Below are 15,840 nucleotides of genomic sequence, written 5' to 3' on the forward strand. Positions count from 1 at the left end.
ACCTTCAAGAAACCAGAATGTGGAAACAGACTGTCCCACAGATTTACTGTAGATAAACCACGAAAAGATTAGTAAACTATGGAACAAGTAGTTTAATTTCACATTGCAATAACAGTGCGATTGTGAACAACCTTTTCAAATTCTATCTTTTTCAGGTTGCTATGGAAGCACGTGCTGTTATAGCATGGTTAGAGAAAATCCCTTTTGTCCTTGGAGCCAATTTCCTTGGAGGTGAACAGGTGGTGACATTTCCATACAACGTGGGCAGAACTCAGGAGGAGGAAGAAGAAATGATGCGAAGGCCACAGAGAGTAGATGATTATGAGGAAGATGAAGTTGAACAGATACGTTACATGGAAACACCAGATGATGCAATATTCCAGTGGCTAGCTATCTCTTACGCTTCTGCGCATCTTACTATGACAGAAACATTTCGAGGCAAATGTCACACTGACGATTTTACGAATGGATTTGGAATCATCAATGGTGGTGCATGGCATCCATCTGTTGGGAGTAAGTATGAATTAGAGCACCACGCACATACAGCCATATAACTCACCTGAATAGAGTTGTCAAATATAAGCACAAATGCAGTGTTAACACTCTTCTGTGGACTGTGAATACTCCTTTTTCAAAGAGTGAAGAGAGAACTTGTACAATAACTAATCCATCTCATGCATCCTGAATGAAAGGGGAGATGTTGCAAATATTTATTTTACTTAAGTTAGGTTGGACTGACTAGGAGACAAGCACTTGGTCTTTCCAAAATTCTCATTTGCTGTGTGTGCATATTGAGTGCCACATTTCTGACATTACATCAGTAACTCACTGCAAAAGCAAATCCAGTGGTCGTCAAAGTCTTTTTTTCCCCTTACAGAATGATGAATCTTCTGCTTAGTTCGCAGTCGTTGACAGTCAGTGATTAGACTTGTGCCCAGTTAAGTTGCAGAAGATGAGTGATTGCGATCATCTCCAACAGAGGATAAGATTTTGCGCGTCACTGCAAATTCTCCACCCTGCTGGAACAGTGGTGTGCTTGCCCTCTGCTGGTGATAAGTACCAACAAAATAAATGTAATTAGCCAGAAACCACTTTGAATTAGAACCACAGCATAACCTGGCAATTTCACTCAGAGAACCATTGATAAAGCACAATATTTCCCAGAATATTTGGTATCAAGTTATGAAAGTCATTACGAGTATACACTGCTTGAAGAAAAACTTACTGAGGAGTGTTAAGCAAAATTATACGATGGCTCTCAAAAATGCAAATTATAAATTAGATTCTGCATCAAGATTCAGCAGTGAAAGCATCAGTTTTTTGATCTTATTGAAAGATATTAAATTCTGAGAGAGCAGGACAGTTCCAATGCTGCATGTTCTTTTTGTTTCAGTGGGTGGGTGATCTTGGCATTGTCTGCCACAGAAAGCGATGTAAGTTGGTAGTTTGCAGATGTGCACTGCTCAGTTAGATAGATTGTTGATTGATCAAGGGAGTCAAGGATTAGGGGGCTGGCAGGAAAGTTAAAGCCACAATCAAATCAGCCATGATTATACTGAATGATGGAACAGACTCAATTGGCCAAATGGCCAACTCCTGCATGATTCCTTATTCATTAATTCTCTCACACTTAACCCATTCCATTTTAAAATGTTACACGAGTAGGTGCCATAAATACAGCATAACATAGCTGAGGATAGAGAAAACCTTTAAAGTTCTTTGAAATCGGAGTTTCTTCAGTGAGAGTACTCCCATGGCTCCTGACAATTGTCATCTTCTCCACAGCTATGAATGATTTCACCTACCTACACACCAACTGCTTCCAGCTCTCCGTTTATGTTGGGTGTGACAAATTTCCTCATGAGAGTGCACTGACAAAGGAATGGGAGAATAACCAGGAGGCAATGCTCTTTTTCATGGAACAGGTATTGGACTACTACACATACCACAGGCGCAACTTACTACAAATGTTAATATTCTAAATCTACTGTCAGGAGTGAACTTACAGTGGGCAGCAGGCAGTACTTTTTTTTGTTTTCCTGGATTGTAAAGGGTCAGGTAATGGTGGCAGAGATGGTCCTTTGACAAAAAGACTGCTCTCCCTATCCGGTCAAAGCATTCGCCAAATTACAACAAGCTCACTGTAAAATTGATCCTGAATTTCATGACAAATTAAAAGTGCTATCCTTTTGGGAGGATTAACATTGTGTTGCAGTCTGCAGTTATGTTACAATGGAGACTGGGCTCATATGGAACTTGTCTCCTATTGGCAACTACCCCATAAAAATGGAGCAAAGTTTAGCTGAAAGGACCAACAGTTTGCAAAAAAAATTGCGAACAGGTGGGCTGCAATGCAAATTTGCTTCAAGGCTCATGGTTTTTGCTGTACTGATCACCTCTGCTCATTGGGTTTCATAGTAAGTCAATTAATTATATAACTATGGAGAGGAAAGGAGAAGATTCGATGATCGAAGGTTAGGGACACACATTTAAAAGAAAAAAATTAAATAAGATATTTTCATTGGGAAAAGATCAATGGTCAAATTAATAGATTTAGAAATATGAGATAATCAATAAAATGTGCGGGGCGGCATTTATGCCAAATTATAACAAATGGGCAAACTGGAGAAGTGTAATTGCCAGGAAAACAAGCCATAAGGTAAAAGTGTCCAAAATGATTTCTTGTTTAGAATCATTAACTACTTAAGTAATATTCTACCATATATAATAACAACTCACAATTGGAGCATTCAAAAAAAGTTCAAGATCTGAATCATGAGGGGTTGGATTTGCAAGCAAAATTTAGAATGGTTAATTTCAAGCCAAATGGCCATGTATATGTTAATTTACTGGCCTTATCGCATGAACAAGTTCATGGAAGCAGGATTGAAAAGTCAGGAACGTTACTGCAAAATGTGTTGAAAATAAAGATCTTGAGTTCAGAAAATATTGTTTCAGATACATCGTGGAATCAAAGGATTTGTGCGTGATTTGGAGGGAAACGCGATTGCAAATGCCACAGTGTCAATTGAAGGAATAAACCATGATGTGCTAACAGGTAACGAAACCTCTTGTTCAGAATTCCATCAGATGCAATTTATCCCGACTCATTAACTTTCCCAAGATAAAGAGAAATGCAGGACATCAAGACTCAAAAGGAGAAGAGACAATTCATGCAACATTGGGTTCATAAAGCAAATTGGAAGAAATGCAGTGCAAGAGAGATAAGGTCTGAATGAAGAGTGAGTTACAGTAAGATGCAAAGACAGTGTACCTGCTCATACTGGATGTGCTACTGTCCTGGGGTGGAGTTTGAAAATCCCTGAACACTTCCATGACTCCCACCTCACTTTGGATTAAAAAGTCTTTCCTCACATCCCCTCTCACCCTCCTGCCCCTTACCTCCCAAGGAAAAACTTTATTCTTGTCTAGCTATACCCCTCATTATTTTATCCATCTCAATCATATTCCCCCCCTCAGTCTCCTCTGTTCTGAGGAAAACAACCCCAATCTCATCAATCTCTCTTCATCATCAAAACTCTCCTTGAATTGGCTAATTAATATGGCGATCACTCTGAAGTTCAGAAGGCTTATAGCCAAAAGATTAACATTGAATGAAGTTAGATTGAGACAAGGAGTGAACAGAAAAAATGGGGTTTTAATCTTCATACGAGAGCCAAGTTTTGCAGCAGTGAAAACCAGTCATTTTGCTTCAACCAAGTGAGGTCAGGGCAGGAAGGGTAAAATTGAACTCTTTACCCCCAGATCTGACCATAACGTGTTTGTTTGAGACTTTAGGAGGGTGATGGAATTTCTTCAATGTCTGTTTGACCATTTATGTCCTGATCACAAAGGAATCGGTCTAACAAGCTTTCTTCATTCTTTAAACAAAAGGGTTGGTTTTTGAGTTTAAAAAAAACTCTGATACAGGTAGCAAAATACTTAAAAGATGTGAACTTATGCTTCTCAATACACGTTCGCATATACCAGTACATAAGTATGCAAAACTCTACATGGCATGCTGCAGAAAGTTAATTTCTTAGCCAAGTTAAAATTTCAAATACCAAAAAGTGACAAGAGATTCACCTTTGAATTCTTTGCTGGAGACTGCGGCTGCAATTTTCAGGTTCCCTGATATCCCAGAGATAGGGTTTCCCTCCATATAGCTGCACTTACTGGAGCAAATTTTCTTTTTTATTTCCATAATCCATCTGCTTCAGAAATCTTTGAATTTTCTCTTGAAGTTCTTCTACGTGAATGTTGGAACTTTAGGCTAGGAAAATCGGGGTTTTTAAATAGGGACTGCTTTGCTGCTCCATTGGCAGCTTCTCCAGACTACCATTATTTCTGAACTTCATAGCTGTTGTTCAAAATGGTGACTCACATGAATTTCTCTCCCCATAATGATTTCAGAAGGACCATGTTTATCTGATGTCGGAATCAGCTTTTCTTCCATGGCTCATAATGACCCAGTTATTAGCTCCTGAAGGAGTCGCTATTGATTGTGATGACCTACTTCCAGGTAGCTCTTGTCGTAATAGATTTCCAGTCTCTGCTGGAAAGATAGTCTCAAAGGTACAAATGCTGTGTTTCATTCCTTTGCGTAGTTCCTTTTTGAAGGGAACCTTGAAATGCTTACGTGTGGAATTCCAAGACGAACATGTCAGGGCATGTCTACAGTGAAAACCATATAGTATCTTTCGAGAAAAGTGGTCAACATCCATAACCAGGCATCAGGTGACTTGTGGTAGCCATCTTCGATTTATTTTTTTTCAGGGTCCTTTTTAAACCCTTCAGCATTTGTTTAGTTCACAGGTAAAGTTACATGTTTATTTTACTGAGTCACAATTCCAAATGTGACTTTTTTTCCACAAAAGGGAGCATAAATATTTAATTCTCTTTCCCAAAACGCTGTAGATTAAGACAAATGCAAATTAAGTGTGGATTTCCAAAATAAGGTGCAATCGTAAGAAATGCCATGGAGGTCCAGATCACCTATGATCTGACTGGCAGAAAATTCTCAAGGGGCGAAGTGATCTACTGATGTTCTGCTGCAAGAACATTGGAGGAAAGAGGCAAATGTGGCATTCTACATCAGATGACAATTTATTTGTCCATGAGTCAAAGATACAGGAGGAGTCTCATCTTGTATGTGAAGGACAGGATTCAAGTTAAGGACACTAAGAGTTGAACAGACTGGAATTTTACTGTTTAATCCCTTAACCTTCTTTAACGCATTCAAACTGTCGTTTGCAGATTTTCGTATTCATTCTTGCAATGAATGTCACTGACAAGTGGGCAATAAATAATGCATTTATTGGTCATCAATAATTGTCCTCAAGAAGATGGTGAACCATCTTCTTGACCCTCTGTAATCCATATGATGAAGCACTCACAATGCTATTTGGAAATGAGTTCCAAGATTTTGATCCAGCAATATTGAAAGAATAGCAGTGTACTTCTCAGTCAGGATGGTGTGTGACTTGAAGGGAAATTGCTAAGTGGTGTTTGCATGCACTTGCTGTTCTTGGTTTCCAAGTGGCAGAGATCAGATGTTTGGAAAGTGCTGTCGAAGAAGGAATTGTTGAATATCTGTGGTTCATGTGATTAATGGTACACACTGCTGCCACTGTGTGCTCGGAGGTCCCAAACAAGTTGGATGCACATTCATCAAGCAAAGTGGAGAGTATTCCACCATGCCTTGTTGATGAACTTTGGAAAGTGAATATTTCAGTTACTTGGTAGGGAAATCCCCACCTCTGACATGCTCTTGTAGCCACTATATTTTTATGGTAATAACAAATAAAATTACAATTTAGGGCGGGGGGGTGGAGAGAAACGTGTGGAAGAAAATTCACAGGATAAGGGAGCTGGCCAAAATATAACATTTCTCAAATATTTAATGTTATGATCCCAACGAATGTTACTCCTAGGCAAGTCAGATTCCAGAGTGGAACCAATTCCTCTCCAAAGGTAATGGAGATGAACCCTCACAATTTTTTTAAAAAAACACCTGTTCTTGTAATACAAATTATGCAACGTTTATTTAACAAGAAAGATTGCATAAGCAAAAGATGTTAGCAAGATTTCAATACGAGCGCGAGTAAATGAGTAAAATCACTCAACTCCTTCAGCTCAGCTATCTTTCAGATACAAACAAATGAGCTTACAATATCTACCTTATCCTTGAATATTCAATCCAAGTATGTAATACATGTGAACAAACGGGCAATCTGTGGTCAGACACCTCTTTCTCAGAAGAGAGAATCTATACATTTCTCATCAACTCCCACCCCACTCGACACTTGTCACATTGTGACCGACACGTAAACTCCTTTCTCATGTTATAATTCAGGTCAGAAACTCCAAAGAGATATTTCACTTCAGGTATGATTCAACTGACCCACAAAGGAAGTTTACTAAAGCACACAGTTAACATGTATAGGAAGAAAATAAGATATTACTTTAACCAATTACAAACGTTTTAAAAAAATCATGATATTGAACCCATAATGAATAGAGGAAATGTCCCATAAACAAGATCTTTTCCACAGGTTTATCACAGAAACTACAAATGCGCACGTGATGCTGGAATTTAGCCCTTCGGTTGAATGCTGCAATTTTCTTGAGGCACACAGGCAAACTTAGAGTCAGAACAACTTCAATCTCTTTGTAGGAAATTGAAACCCTGACTTCTCGGTCTTGTAACTTGCAGCAGCCCTCTGGATACACACAGAACACCAGGGAGAGACTCTTGGCAAGCCAGTCACCAACAGCAGATTTTCCACCCCCAGGAAGGCAAGAAGCCTTGCTTTCAGTTAACCAGCAGCATTTCCAATACTAGAAAAAGAGAAAAACACTGCTTTCAGTGTAATGTCCACTCCCTTCTAAACTATAACTGAAAACAAATCGTTAGTTTTTTTTCCCCCCCAAGGAAGAAACATTTATATTCATGATTTGGATGAGAATATAGGAGGCATAATTCATAAGTTTGCAGATGATACCAGGATTGGTGACATAGTGGACAGTGAAGGTTATCTCGGATTGCAATGGGATCTTGATTAATTGGGCCAGTGCGCTAACGAATGGCAAATGGAGTTTAATTTAAATACATGAGAGGGGATGCATTTTGGTAGATTAAACCAGGGCAGGACTTACTCAGTTAATGGTAGGGCACTGGGGAGAGTGACAGAACAAAGAGATCTGTGGGTCCATGTTCACAGCTTCTTTAAAGTGGAGTCACAGGTGGACCCAGTGGCGAAGAAGGCATTCAGCATGCTTGGTTTCATTGGTCAGAACACTGAACACAGGAGTTGGGATGTTTTGTTGAATTTATGCACATTGGTATGGCCACACTTGGAATACTGTGCACAGTTCTGGTCATCCTATTATAGAAAGAATATTACTAAACTAGAAAGAGTGCAGAAAAGATTTACTAGGATGCAACCGCGACTTGATGGTTGAGTTACAAGGAGACGCTGGATAGACTGGGACTTTTTCCTCAGGTGCATAGAAGGCTGATGAGTGATCTTATAGAGGTCTATGAAGTAATGAGGGGCATAGATCAGCAAGATAGTCAATATCTTTTCCCAAAGGTAGGAGAGTCTAAAACTAGGGGGCATAGGTTTAAGGTGAGAGAGGAGAGATACCAAAGTGGCCAGAGGGGCATTTGTTTCTCACAGACGGTGGTGAATCTGGAACAAGCTGTCAGAGATAGTCGTGGAGGCAGGTACAATTTTGTCTTTTAAAAAGCATTTCAATAGTTACATGGGGACGATGGGCCAAATGAAGGCAATTGTGACTAGCTTCAGGGTTTAAAAAAATGAGGGAAGCATGGACATGTTTCCATGCTGTTAACCTCTATGAACTGACTTGTCTATCAATTTCACCCCCTCACAAGGGGGAGGGGGATGCAAGGTCACAAAAGATCTCCGAGTAAAAATCAACAAAATGCCATTCAAGCCACTGAGGTAGCAGTGAAAGGACTTCCAGCAGCCAGCCAATGCCAAATGAAAAAAATAGCTGAAGCTACAAAAGCTGCAGAGGACATTATTTTAAAAAAACATTTAGTTAAAGATACACTAACATCATACTTGTGAGCACTTTCAATTCCAATATTCGAAGAACTCACCTTGGAATTCTCCCTCAGACTACGTTTTCACTTGGATGTCTTCAACACAGATCCACCTCCAGGTGTCAAATCTTTTTTTCCGATGTTCTTTTCCCACGGATCTCTACATGCATTCAAGTTTCATCTTCCAGATATTCAGCCGTGGAAAGCAGTGCAGCTTTGCTCTATAAAGAGTCATCAACCTTTGACCGTATCCTTGGATGTTCTGGCTTTTCTCAAGCCCACTTTCCTCCAAGTCTTCTCCCAATTCTGATTAATGTGGAGTAATTTCCTCTTCTCCTGACTTTCAACTTTAGTTAACAGAATCAGCTTCACAGTGGCATTGTTGCTCAACTTGACCGTCTTCTTGGGGCCCTTTCCTGTCCCACTGTTTTGATTTGTCACATGTATTTGCAGTGAAAAGTATTGTTTCTTGCATGCTATACAAAGCATACTATTCATTGACAAGGTAACGAGATTGTAACACTACATTCTGCACTGTCATAGCTGGGGTGCAGAGAAAGATCAACTTAATGCAAGCTAAGTCCATTCAGAAGTCTGACAGCAGCAGGGAAGAAGTTGTTCCTGAATCAGTTGGTAATGACCTCGGACTGTTGTATCTTTTTCCCGAAGGAAGAAGGTGGAAGAGAGATTGGGGTGAGCCCCAGTCCTTAATTATGCTGGTTGCTTTGCCAAGCATGTACGCAGAATCAATGGTTGGGAGGCTGGTACGCGTGACGGATTGGGCTACATTCACAACCTTTTGTGTCGTTCCTTGCGGGAAGAGCACAAGTCATACCAAGCTTTCTATAGTTCATCTGTGAAAGTTGGTGAGGGTCGTAGCTGTCGTGCCAAATTTCCTTAGTCTTCTGAGAAAGTGGAGGCATCGGTGGGCTTTCTTAATTGCAGTGTCAGCATCGGAGGACCAGGACAGGTTGTTGGTAATCTGGACACCTAAACTTGAAGCTCTCGACCCTTTCTACTTCATACCTGTTGATGTAGACAGGTGCTTGTTCTCTTTTACGCTTTTGGAAGTTGATGACAAACTCCTTTGTTTTGTTGACTGGCTTGATTTGATTTATTATTTTCATACATATCAGGATATAGTGAAAAATATTGCTTCTTGCAAGCTCTACAAACAAGAGTACATGGGAAGGAAAGAGGAAGGTGCAGAATATAGTGTTACAGTCATAGCTAAGGTGTAGAGAAAGATCAGCTTAACATATGTGTACTTAGTAGGCCCATTCGCAAGTCTGTTGGCAGCAAGGAAGAAGCTGTGACCTCAGACTTTTGTATCCTTTTCCTGACAGAAGAAGGTGCAACTGAGTATTCCTGTCCCCCTTCCATGTCCTGCTCCTTTGGATACATTCTTTGCAGTGGCATTTCTCCTGATCACCTGATCTTCTTGTCACACTGCTTCACTTTTGAAAGAGATAATCATCAACCTGAGGAAGCGTAGTGGAGGACATGCCCCTGTCTATAACAATTTAGATGAAGTCGAAATGTTCAAGAACTTGAAGTTTTTAGGTGTCCAGATCACAAAAAACTTGTTCTTGTGCCCCCATGCCGACACTGTAGTAAACAAAGCCCACCAACACTTCGACTTTTCTCAGAAGACTAAGGAAATATGGCATGTCTGGTACGAATCTCACCAACTTTTACAAATGCACCATAGAAAGATTCTTTCTGGCTGTATTACAGCACCTGCTCTGTCCCAGATCACAAGAAACTACCAAGGATCATGAACAAAGCCCAGTCCCACAAGAAACTACCAAGGATCATGAACAAAGCCCAGTCCATCACTCAAACCAGCCTCTCACCCGTTGACTATGTCTGCACTTCCCACTGCCTCACATAAGCAGCCAGCATAACCCAGGACCCCATGCACCCCGGACATACTCTCTTCCACTTCTTCTGTCGGGAAGACACAGAAGTCTGAGCTCATGTTCAAACCGACTCAAGAATATCCTTCCTACCGCAATCAGACTTTTAAATGGACCTACCTTGCATTAAGTTGATCTTTCTCTATTCTGGCTCGAACACGACATTGTGTACTCTCGCCTTTCTTTCTCCATATACGGTATGCTTTGTCAATATAATGCACAAGAAACAATACTTTTCACTGTATACTAATACGTGATAACAATAAATTAGATTACCCTTGCTTTACTTACTCTGTGGAGATGTACAATAAGTTTCCAGCTCAAGTTAGAACCTAATTAAGCATGCACACAGTCATTTCCCCGTCTAGAAATCAGAAAATGCGCAATGTATGTGTGGCTGTTCTCCAACAGGAAATACGCAGAAAATGTTAAAAAAATACACACTGTGCATCTGCAGCCATTCTATGGACAGTGGGCACAGACCACCGAGACTCTAGTTTCTGAATTCAGAGGTCACGATCGCAGATTGACAGCCAATTTTTTTTCCTCCTTTTCCTTTGTGTTTGTAGCATAATGATCTAAACGAGGGTCTCACTCTTCTCATGTTTGTAAGCTGATGACTATGCTGAGAAAGTTGATGAGCATTTTAACCAAACTGAAATAACCACTTCTGATCCAAGATCATTGTCCAGAATTGGAAATAATTACTCAAATTCTGTTTGACTGGCTGATTGGCCAGTAATTCCTGTGATTAATATTTTACTTCTTGCATCTTCCAGCGAGTGACGGAGACTACTGGCGTATACTAAATCCTGGAGACTATCGAGTGACTGTGAAAGCACAGGGTTATGCGCCAAGTACAAGAGTCTGTCATGTGGGATATGACAATGAGGCTACACAGTGCAACTTTAATTTGCGCAAATCCAATTGGCACAGAATTCAGCAAATCATGAAAGAATTTGGACGTGAGCCCATCAATGTGCTCCTGACGCGAGGAAGAAGAGTAAAGAAGGTCCGCAGAATTCGGGTGCGTCCGGGATATCGAATGCATCACCAAAATCAGACTCGGAATTCAGGATAGAGAACTCACTTATTTGTAGATTCATGGACTTTGAGGAACTTGGATAAATGTCATCTGGTTTAAAAGCTCAAAAGTGTTGCTGAAAGGCTGTTAATTGTAAAACCATGCTTGTCAAAAATCAATACATGTAACAGTCATATTGGGAATTTCTGTCTATTATTTCAGTTTCCTTCGGGTTTGCGTGGTATCTGGAAACAAGTTTCTGCTTCTCAGTGCGAAGAGATTTTATTTTGGGGGAAAATGCTTAGTAATTAGCACTCAAAATGACCTTCAAACAGAATCTTCACATAATTATGCCGACGCATTCTTTTCTGCTTTCATCCGAGAAGGGAACAGAGAATACGTCTCAAAACATAGATCAACGCTGATCCATCAGGATGTGGACACTAGGGTCTCAAGACCCCTTTTTTTGTGCAATTTTGTCATTGCAAACATTAGAACCCAAGTATATATACGCAACTGAGGCACAGGTATAATAGAACAAAAATCTGCACTGGCTTCTTACATAATAACAAATATTCCAAGTTTAGGTTCCAGAAAGATCATTCCACCAAACTGTGCAAGGCTCTAACATGGTACAGATTTTTAAATAAATGTGCTTGAAGGGAATCAAGCCTTACTTGATCCTAACAAACTGCAGTATTTATCTGAAATCAGTCACGGGCTCCACAATGTTTCAAAGCATCTGCTTCACATGGAAAGACACAACATAGCTGATATCTTTAGGTTCCAGCTCAAAATCAGATGGCACATTAAAAATTACAATAATTACTGCACTGTTATGGCCTACAAACTGAACTGTTAATTAAACAGAGTTTCTTTAACAGATGTACAAATAATTGTCCCTCTGACTATACAGGTATTATCCCGACACTCACCTATCTGTACAATGTATACCAGGGTTCAAGAGATACCTGTGGTTCATGACTGAGCAGTCTTGCCTCCAGCTGTTTTCAGCAGACTGAGATATGCAGTGAACAAAATGCTTGTCATGTGGACCAATCAGAATAGAATTTCTTCTAAAATATCACATTACAAAACAAAACTGATCACAAAAAGCCTCTCAGCAGCGAGATCACATCGAAGCATTTCACTGTGTGCTGGTGAAGAATTTAGAAGGGGTTCATTCTAACCATCCTGTATATGAGTATCCTGTCTTGGATATCAAACTCTTTACACCTGTAGTTCAGTCATGAAACCTGGCAATAAGTACTTACTTATCTTTGCAGCAGAATAACAAAAGAATTGTACGTCAAAGTTTTCAATTATACTACCACTACTCGAGTTTTAAGATTACGTTGTGTGGACAGCTGTATGTCCAGGTTGAAGAAAAATCCTTTGACTGAAAATACAGATATTAGTTCTAGTTTGAATGTATTTTGCTTCGAATTGACTCTGTTCACTTATTTAGCAATTGCAGTTTTGTGTCACTCATATTTTCAATACTGGTTATTGAAAAGCAGATGGAGGAATGTCTATTGATTTGACAGTGAAATGGAGCTCCATTCAGCGACTAATATGCAAGCTTATAATGCTATGGACAGGACTTCCTTCACAGTGGAATTTTTGACAAGCAGATTTGCTTTGAGAGAACTTTGTATTTAATATTGCAGCCATTCTTGTTTCTTGTGCAAGTGTTATATTGTAGAAAACAGTTATTTTGCAAGGACTGGAAATGCAATTTTCGAAAGGGCTTTCCGTAAACAAGAATTCCTTATGTCTTAAAAACATATTCACATGACTTATTTTTCCAGAATAAAAAATAGCAAATGACGAAGGGTTATTTTGAACAGAAGCTTAATTTGCATAACTGCAGTTTTTACACATCACTAAATCAGAATGTTCAAATAAGGGGCTGGAAAGGACAATGATTTGGACAACACTATTTCAAAAACCTGTTGGCCATTACCACTTTGCGCACTGATCTCAATTTTAGAATTCTCAACCATAGCCTCATCCCTCCTCACATGTGTAACCTCCCTCCACCTTTGCAACCCTTGAAGATCCATGTTTGTCTAATTCTTATGTAATCTCAATTTTAAATTGCTACTTCACTGATGGCTGTGCACTCAGATGCCTCCACTCTAAGCTCTGACATTTTCTTCCTGAACTTCTCATTACACTCTCTTAAGGCATTCAATAAGAACATAAGAACATAAGAAATAGGAGCAGGAGTAGGCCATCTGGCCCTTCGAGCCTGCCCCGCCATTCAATAAGATCATGGCTGATCTGTCGTGGCTCAGTTCCACTTTCCCGCCCTCTCCCCATAACCCTTAATCCCTTCTCTTATCAAAAACCCATCAACCCGCTTCTTAAAAATATTTAGCGAGGCAGCCTCCACCACTTCAACGGGCAGAGAATTCCAGAGATTCACCACCCTTTGAGTGAAGAAGTTCCTCCTCAACTCCGTTCTGAACCGCCCCCCCTTTATCTTGAGGCTGTGCCCCCTAGTCCTACTGTCTTTTTTGAGCGGGAAGAGTCTTTCCACCTCTATCCTATCCATCCCATTCATCATCTTATACGTCTCAATGAGATCTCCCCTCATTCTTCTAAACTCTAACGAGTACAAGCCTAGTTTATTCAGCCTCTCCTCATAGCTCAACCCCCTCAACTCCGGTATCAGCCTAGTAAACCTCCTCTGCACTCCCTCCAAGGCCAAAATATCCTTGCGCAGGTGCGGCGCCCAAAACTGCACACAGTACTCCAGCTGCGGCCTCACCAATGCCCTATACAGCTGCAGCAAGACCTCCCTACTTTTATATTCAATCCCCCTCGCTATGAAGGCCAGCATCCCATTCGCCTTCCTGACCACCTGCTGCACCTGCAGGCTGGGTTTTTGCGACTCATGCACAAGGACCCCGAGGTCCCTCTGCACCGTCGCCTGCTGCAGTTTTTCGCCACGTAAGTAATAGTCCTTCCTACCATTCTTCCTACCAAAGTGGACCACCTCACACTTGCCAACATTAAATTCCATTTGCCATTTCCTGGCCCATTCGCCCAGCCTATCTAGATCCTTCTGCAGACTCTCCACACCCTCCGCACAATTTGCCTTTCCCCCAATCTTGGTGTCATCAGCAAATTTCGACACCCTACACTCGGTTCCCTCCTCCAGATCATCTATATAAATGGTAAATAGCTGAGGCCCCAGCACCGACCCCTGGGGCACCCCACTAGTCACCAACCGCCAATCCGAATAGCACCCATTGACCCCCACTCTCTGCCTCCTATTTGACAACCAATCCTCTATCCACGCTAACACCCTACCCCCAACTCCATGTCCTCTGACCTTCTGCAGTAACCTCTTGTGAGGTACCTTATCAAACGCCTTCTGAAAATCCAGAAAGACCACATCCACCGGCTCTCCTCTATCCACCGCCCTAGACACATCCTCATAGAACTCCAGTAAATTTGTCAGACACGACTTCCCTTTAATGAAACCGTGTTGCGTCTGCCCTATCAAGCAATTCCCTTCAAGATGCCTCGCAATTTCCTCCTTAATGACGGATTCTAACATTTTACCTACCACAGACGTTAAACTAACCGGCCTGTAATTCCCCGCCTTTTGCCTGGCACCCTTCTTAAACAACGGCGTAACATTAGCCGTTTTCCAATCCTCCGGCACTTCCCCGGAATCCAGCGACGTCTGGAAAATAACCACCAAGGCATCCACTATCACCTCCGCCATTTCTTTCAGAACCCTCGGATGCATTCCATCCGGTCCTGGGGACTTGTCCACAATCAGCCCCTCCAGTCTGTTGCGCACCACCTCTCTAGTAACAGTAATGTCATTAAGACCCTCCAGTCCTACCACCTTTCCATCGCTAACACCCGGCAAATTATTCACGTCCTCCTCCGTGAAGACAGAAACAAAAAAGTTATTCAAGACCTTAGCCATATCCCCATCCCCTACCACTAGGTCCCCTTTCTCATCCGCTAAGGGACCAACGTTCACCCTAGCCAGCCTCTTCCTTTTTATATATTTATAAAAACTCTTGCTATCCTTTTTTATATTAAGCGCTAGCCCAGCTTCATAGCTTACAAACCTTTACAAACCTTACAAACCTTACAATTCCTTACAAACCTTTTTAGCTTTTGACCATCTGACCAATATCTCCTTTTGAGGCTGTGTCAAATTCAATGTTCCAAACCCCAATGGAGGCTGAAAACTTTTGAAGGTGCTATGAATGTCCCAATGACCAATGGAAACAAGCATCCTAAATTTCACATTTTAAGAATTCAAACTCAAATCAATGTCAACTAATCATTACTTAATATGCAACTGACATACCTAATTACACAAAAAGGTACTTCTCCATTAACAAACAACAAAACTGAAATACTTTTATACATAACACCACACTCCTAGCAAGTATGCTGCCTTGTAGTTTCAAGTCCAAACTCCTTTTGACTTATACAGCAGATTTGCTTCTCCCTGCCACATAATGGCTGGTTGACCAGTGTTCTTGGAAAGTCACTTCACTGAGTCAGCGTTTATCCCCCATCTGACTTCCAGCAGCAAGGTCAACTCTGGCAACTTCTTGGGTTCTTAAATCTCCACACATCCTGTTTCTTTGAACAGGAAATGAGTTCCCCCACGCAATGATAAATAAAAAAGCAGCTTTTTCCTATTTTAAACAACAGCAGCGACGCCAAGTCTGTCTATGGGTCTGTATGTCTGTCCAGAAAGACCAGCGTTCTTTCGACTCGAAGTGCTATTACAAAGTGATGCGGGACAACATCTTGAATTTAAGGTAAAATCAGTTTAA

The 15,840-nt window shown here is 40.9% G+C and overlaps 1 protein-coding gene across 1 annotated transcript in view; it reads left to right on the top strand.

Moving 5' to 3' along the window:
• The window catches only part of LOC145361167 (inactive carboxypeptidase-like protein X2), a 67,472-nt gene extending 54,625 nt beyond the window's left edge, over positions 1-12,847 (top strand). The window contains exons 17-20 of the mRNA XM_080216786.1: positions 156-513; positions 1,786-1,925; positions 2,959-3,058; positions 10,773-12,847. Of these exons, the coding sequence (XP_080072912.1) occupies positions 156-513; positions 1,786-1,925; positions 2,959-3,058; positions 10,773-11,074 (900 nt within the window). The 3' untranslated portion in view covers positions 11,075-12,847. The remainder of the gene's footprint in view (positions 1-155; positions 514-1,785; positions 1,926-2,958; positions 3,059-10,772) is intronic.
• The last annotated feature ends 2,993 nt before the right edge of the window (positions 12,848-15,840 follow it).

Source organism: Carcharhinus amblyrhynchos, chromosome 34, assembly GCF_965287045.1.
Source record: "Carcharhinus amblyrhynchos chromosome 34, sCarAmb.v2.hapA, whole genome shotgun sequence".
In the NCBI taxonomy this organism is placed as follows: domain Eukaryota; kingdom Metazoa; phylum Chordata; class Chondrichthyes; order Carcharhiniformes; family Carcharhinidae; genus Carcharhinus; species Carcharhinus amblyrhynchos.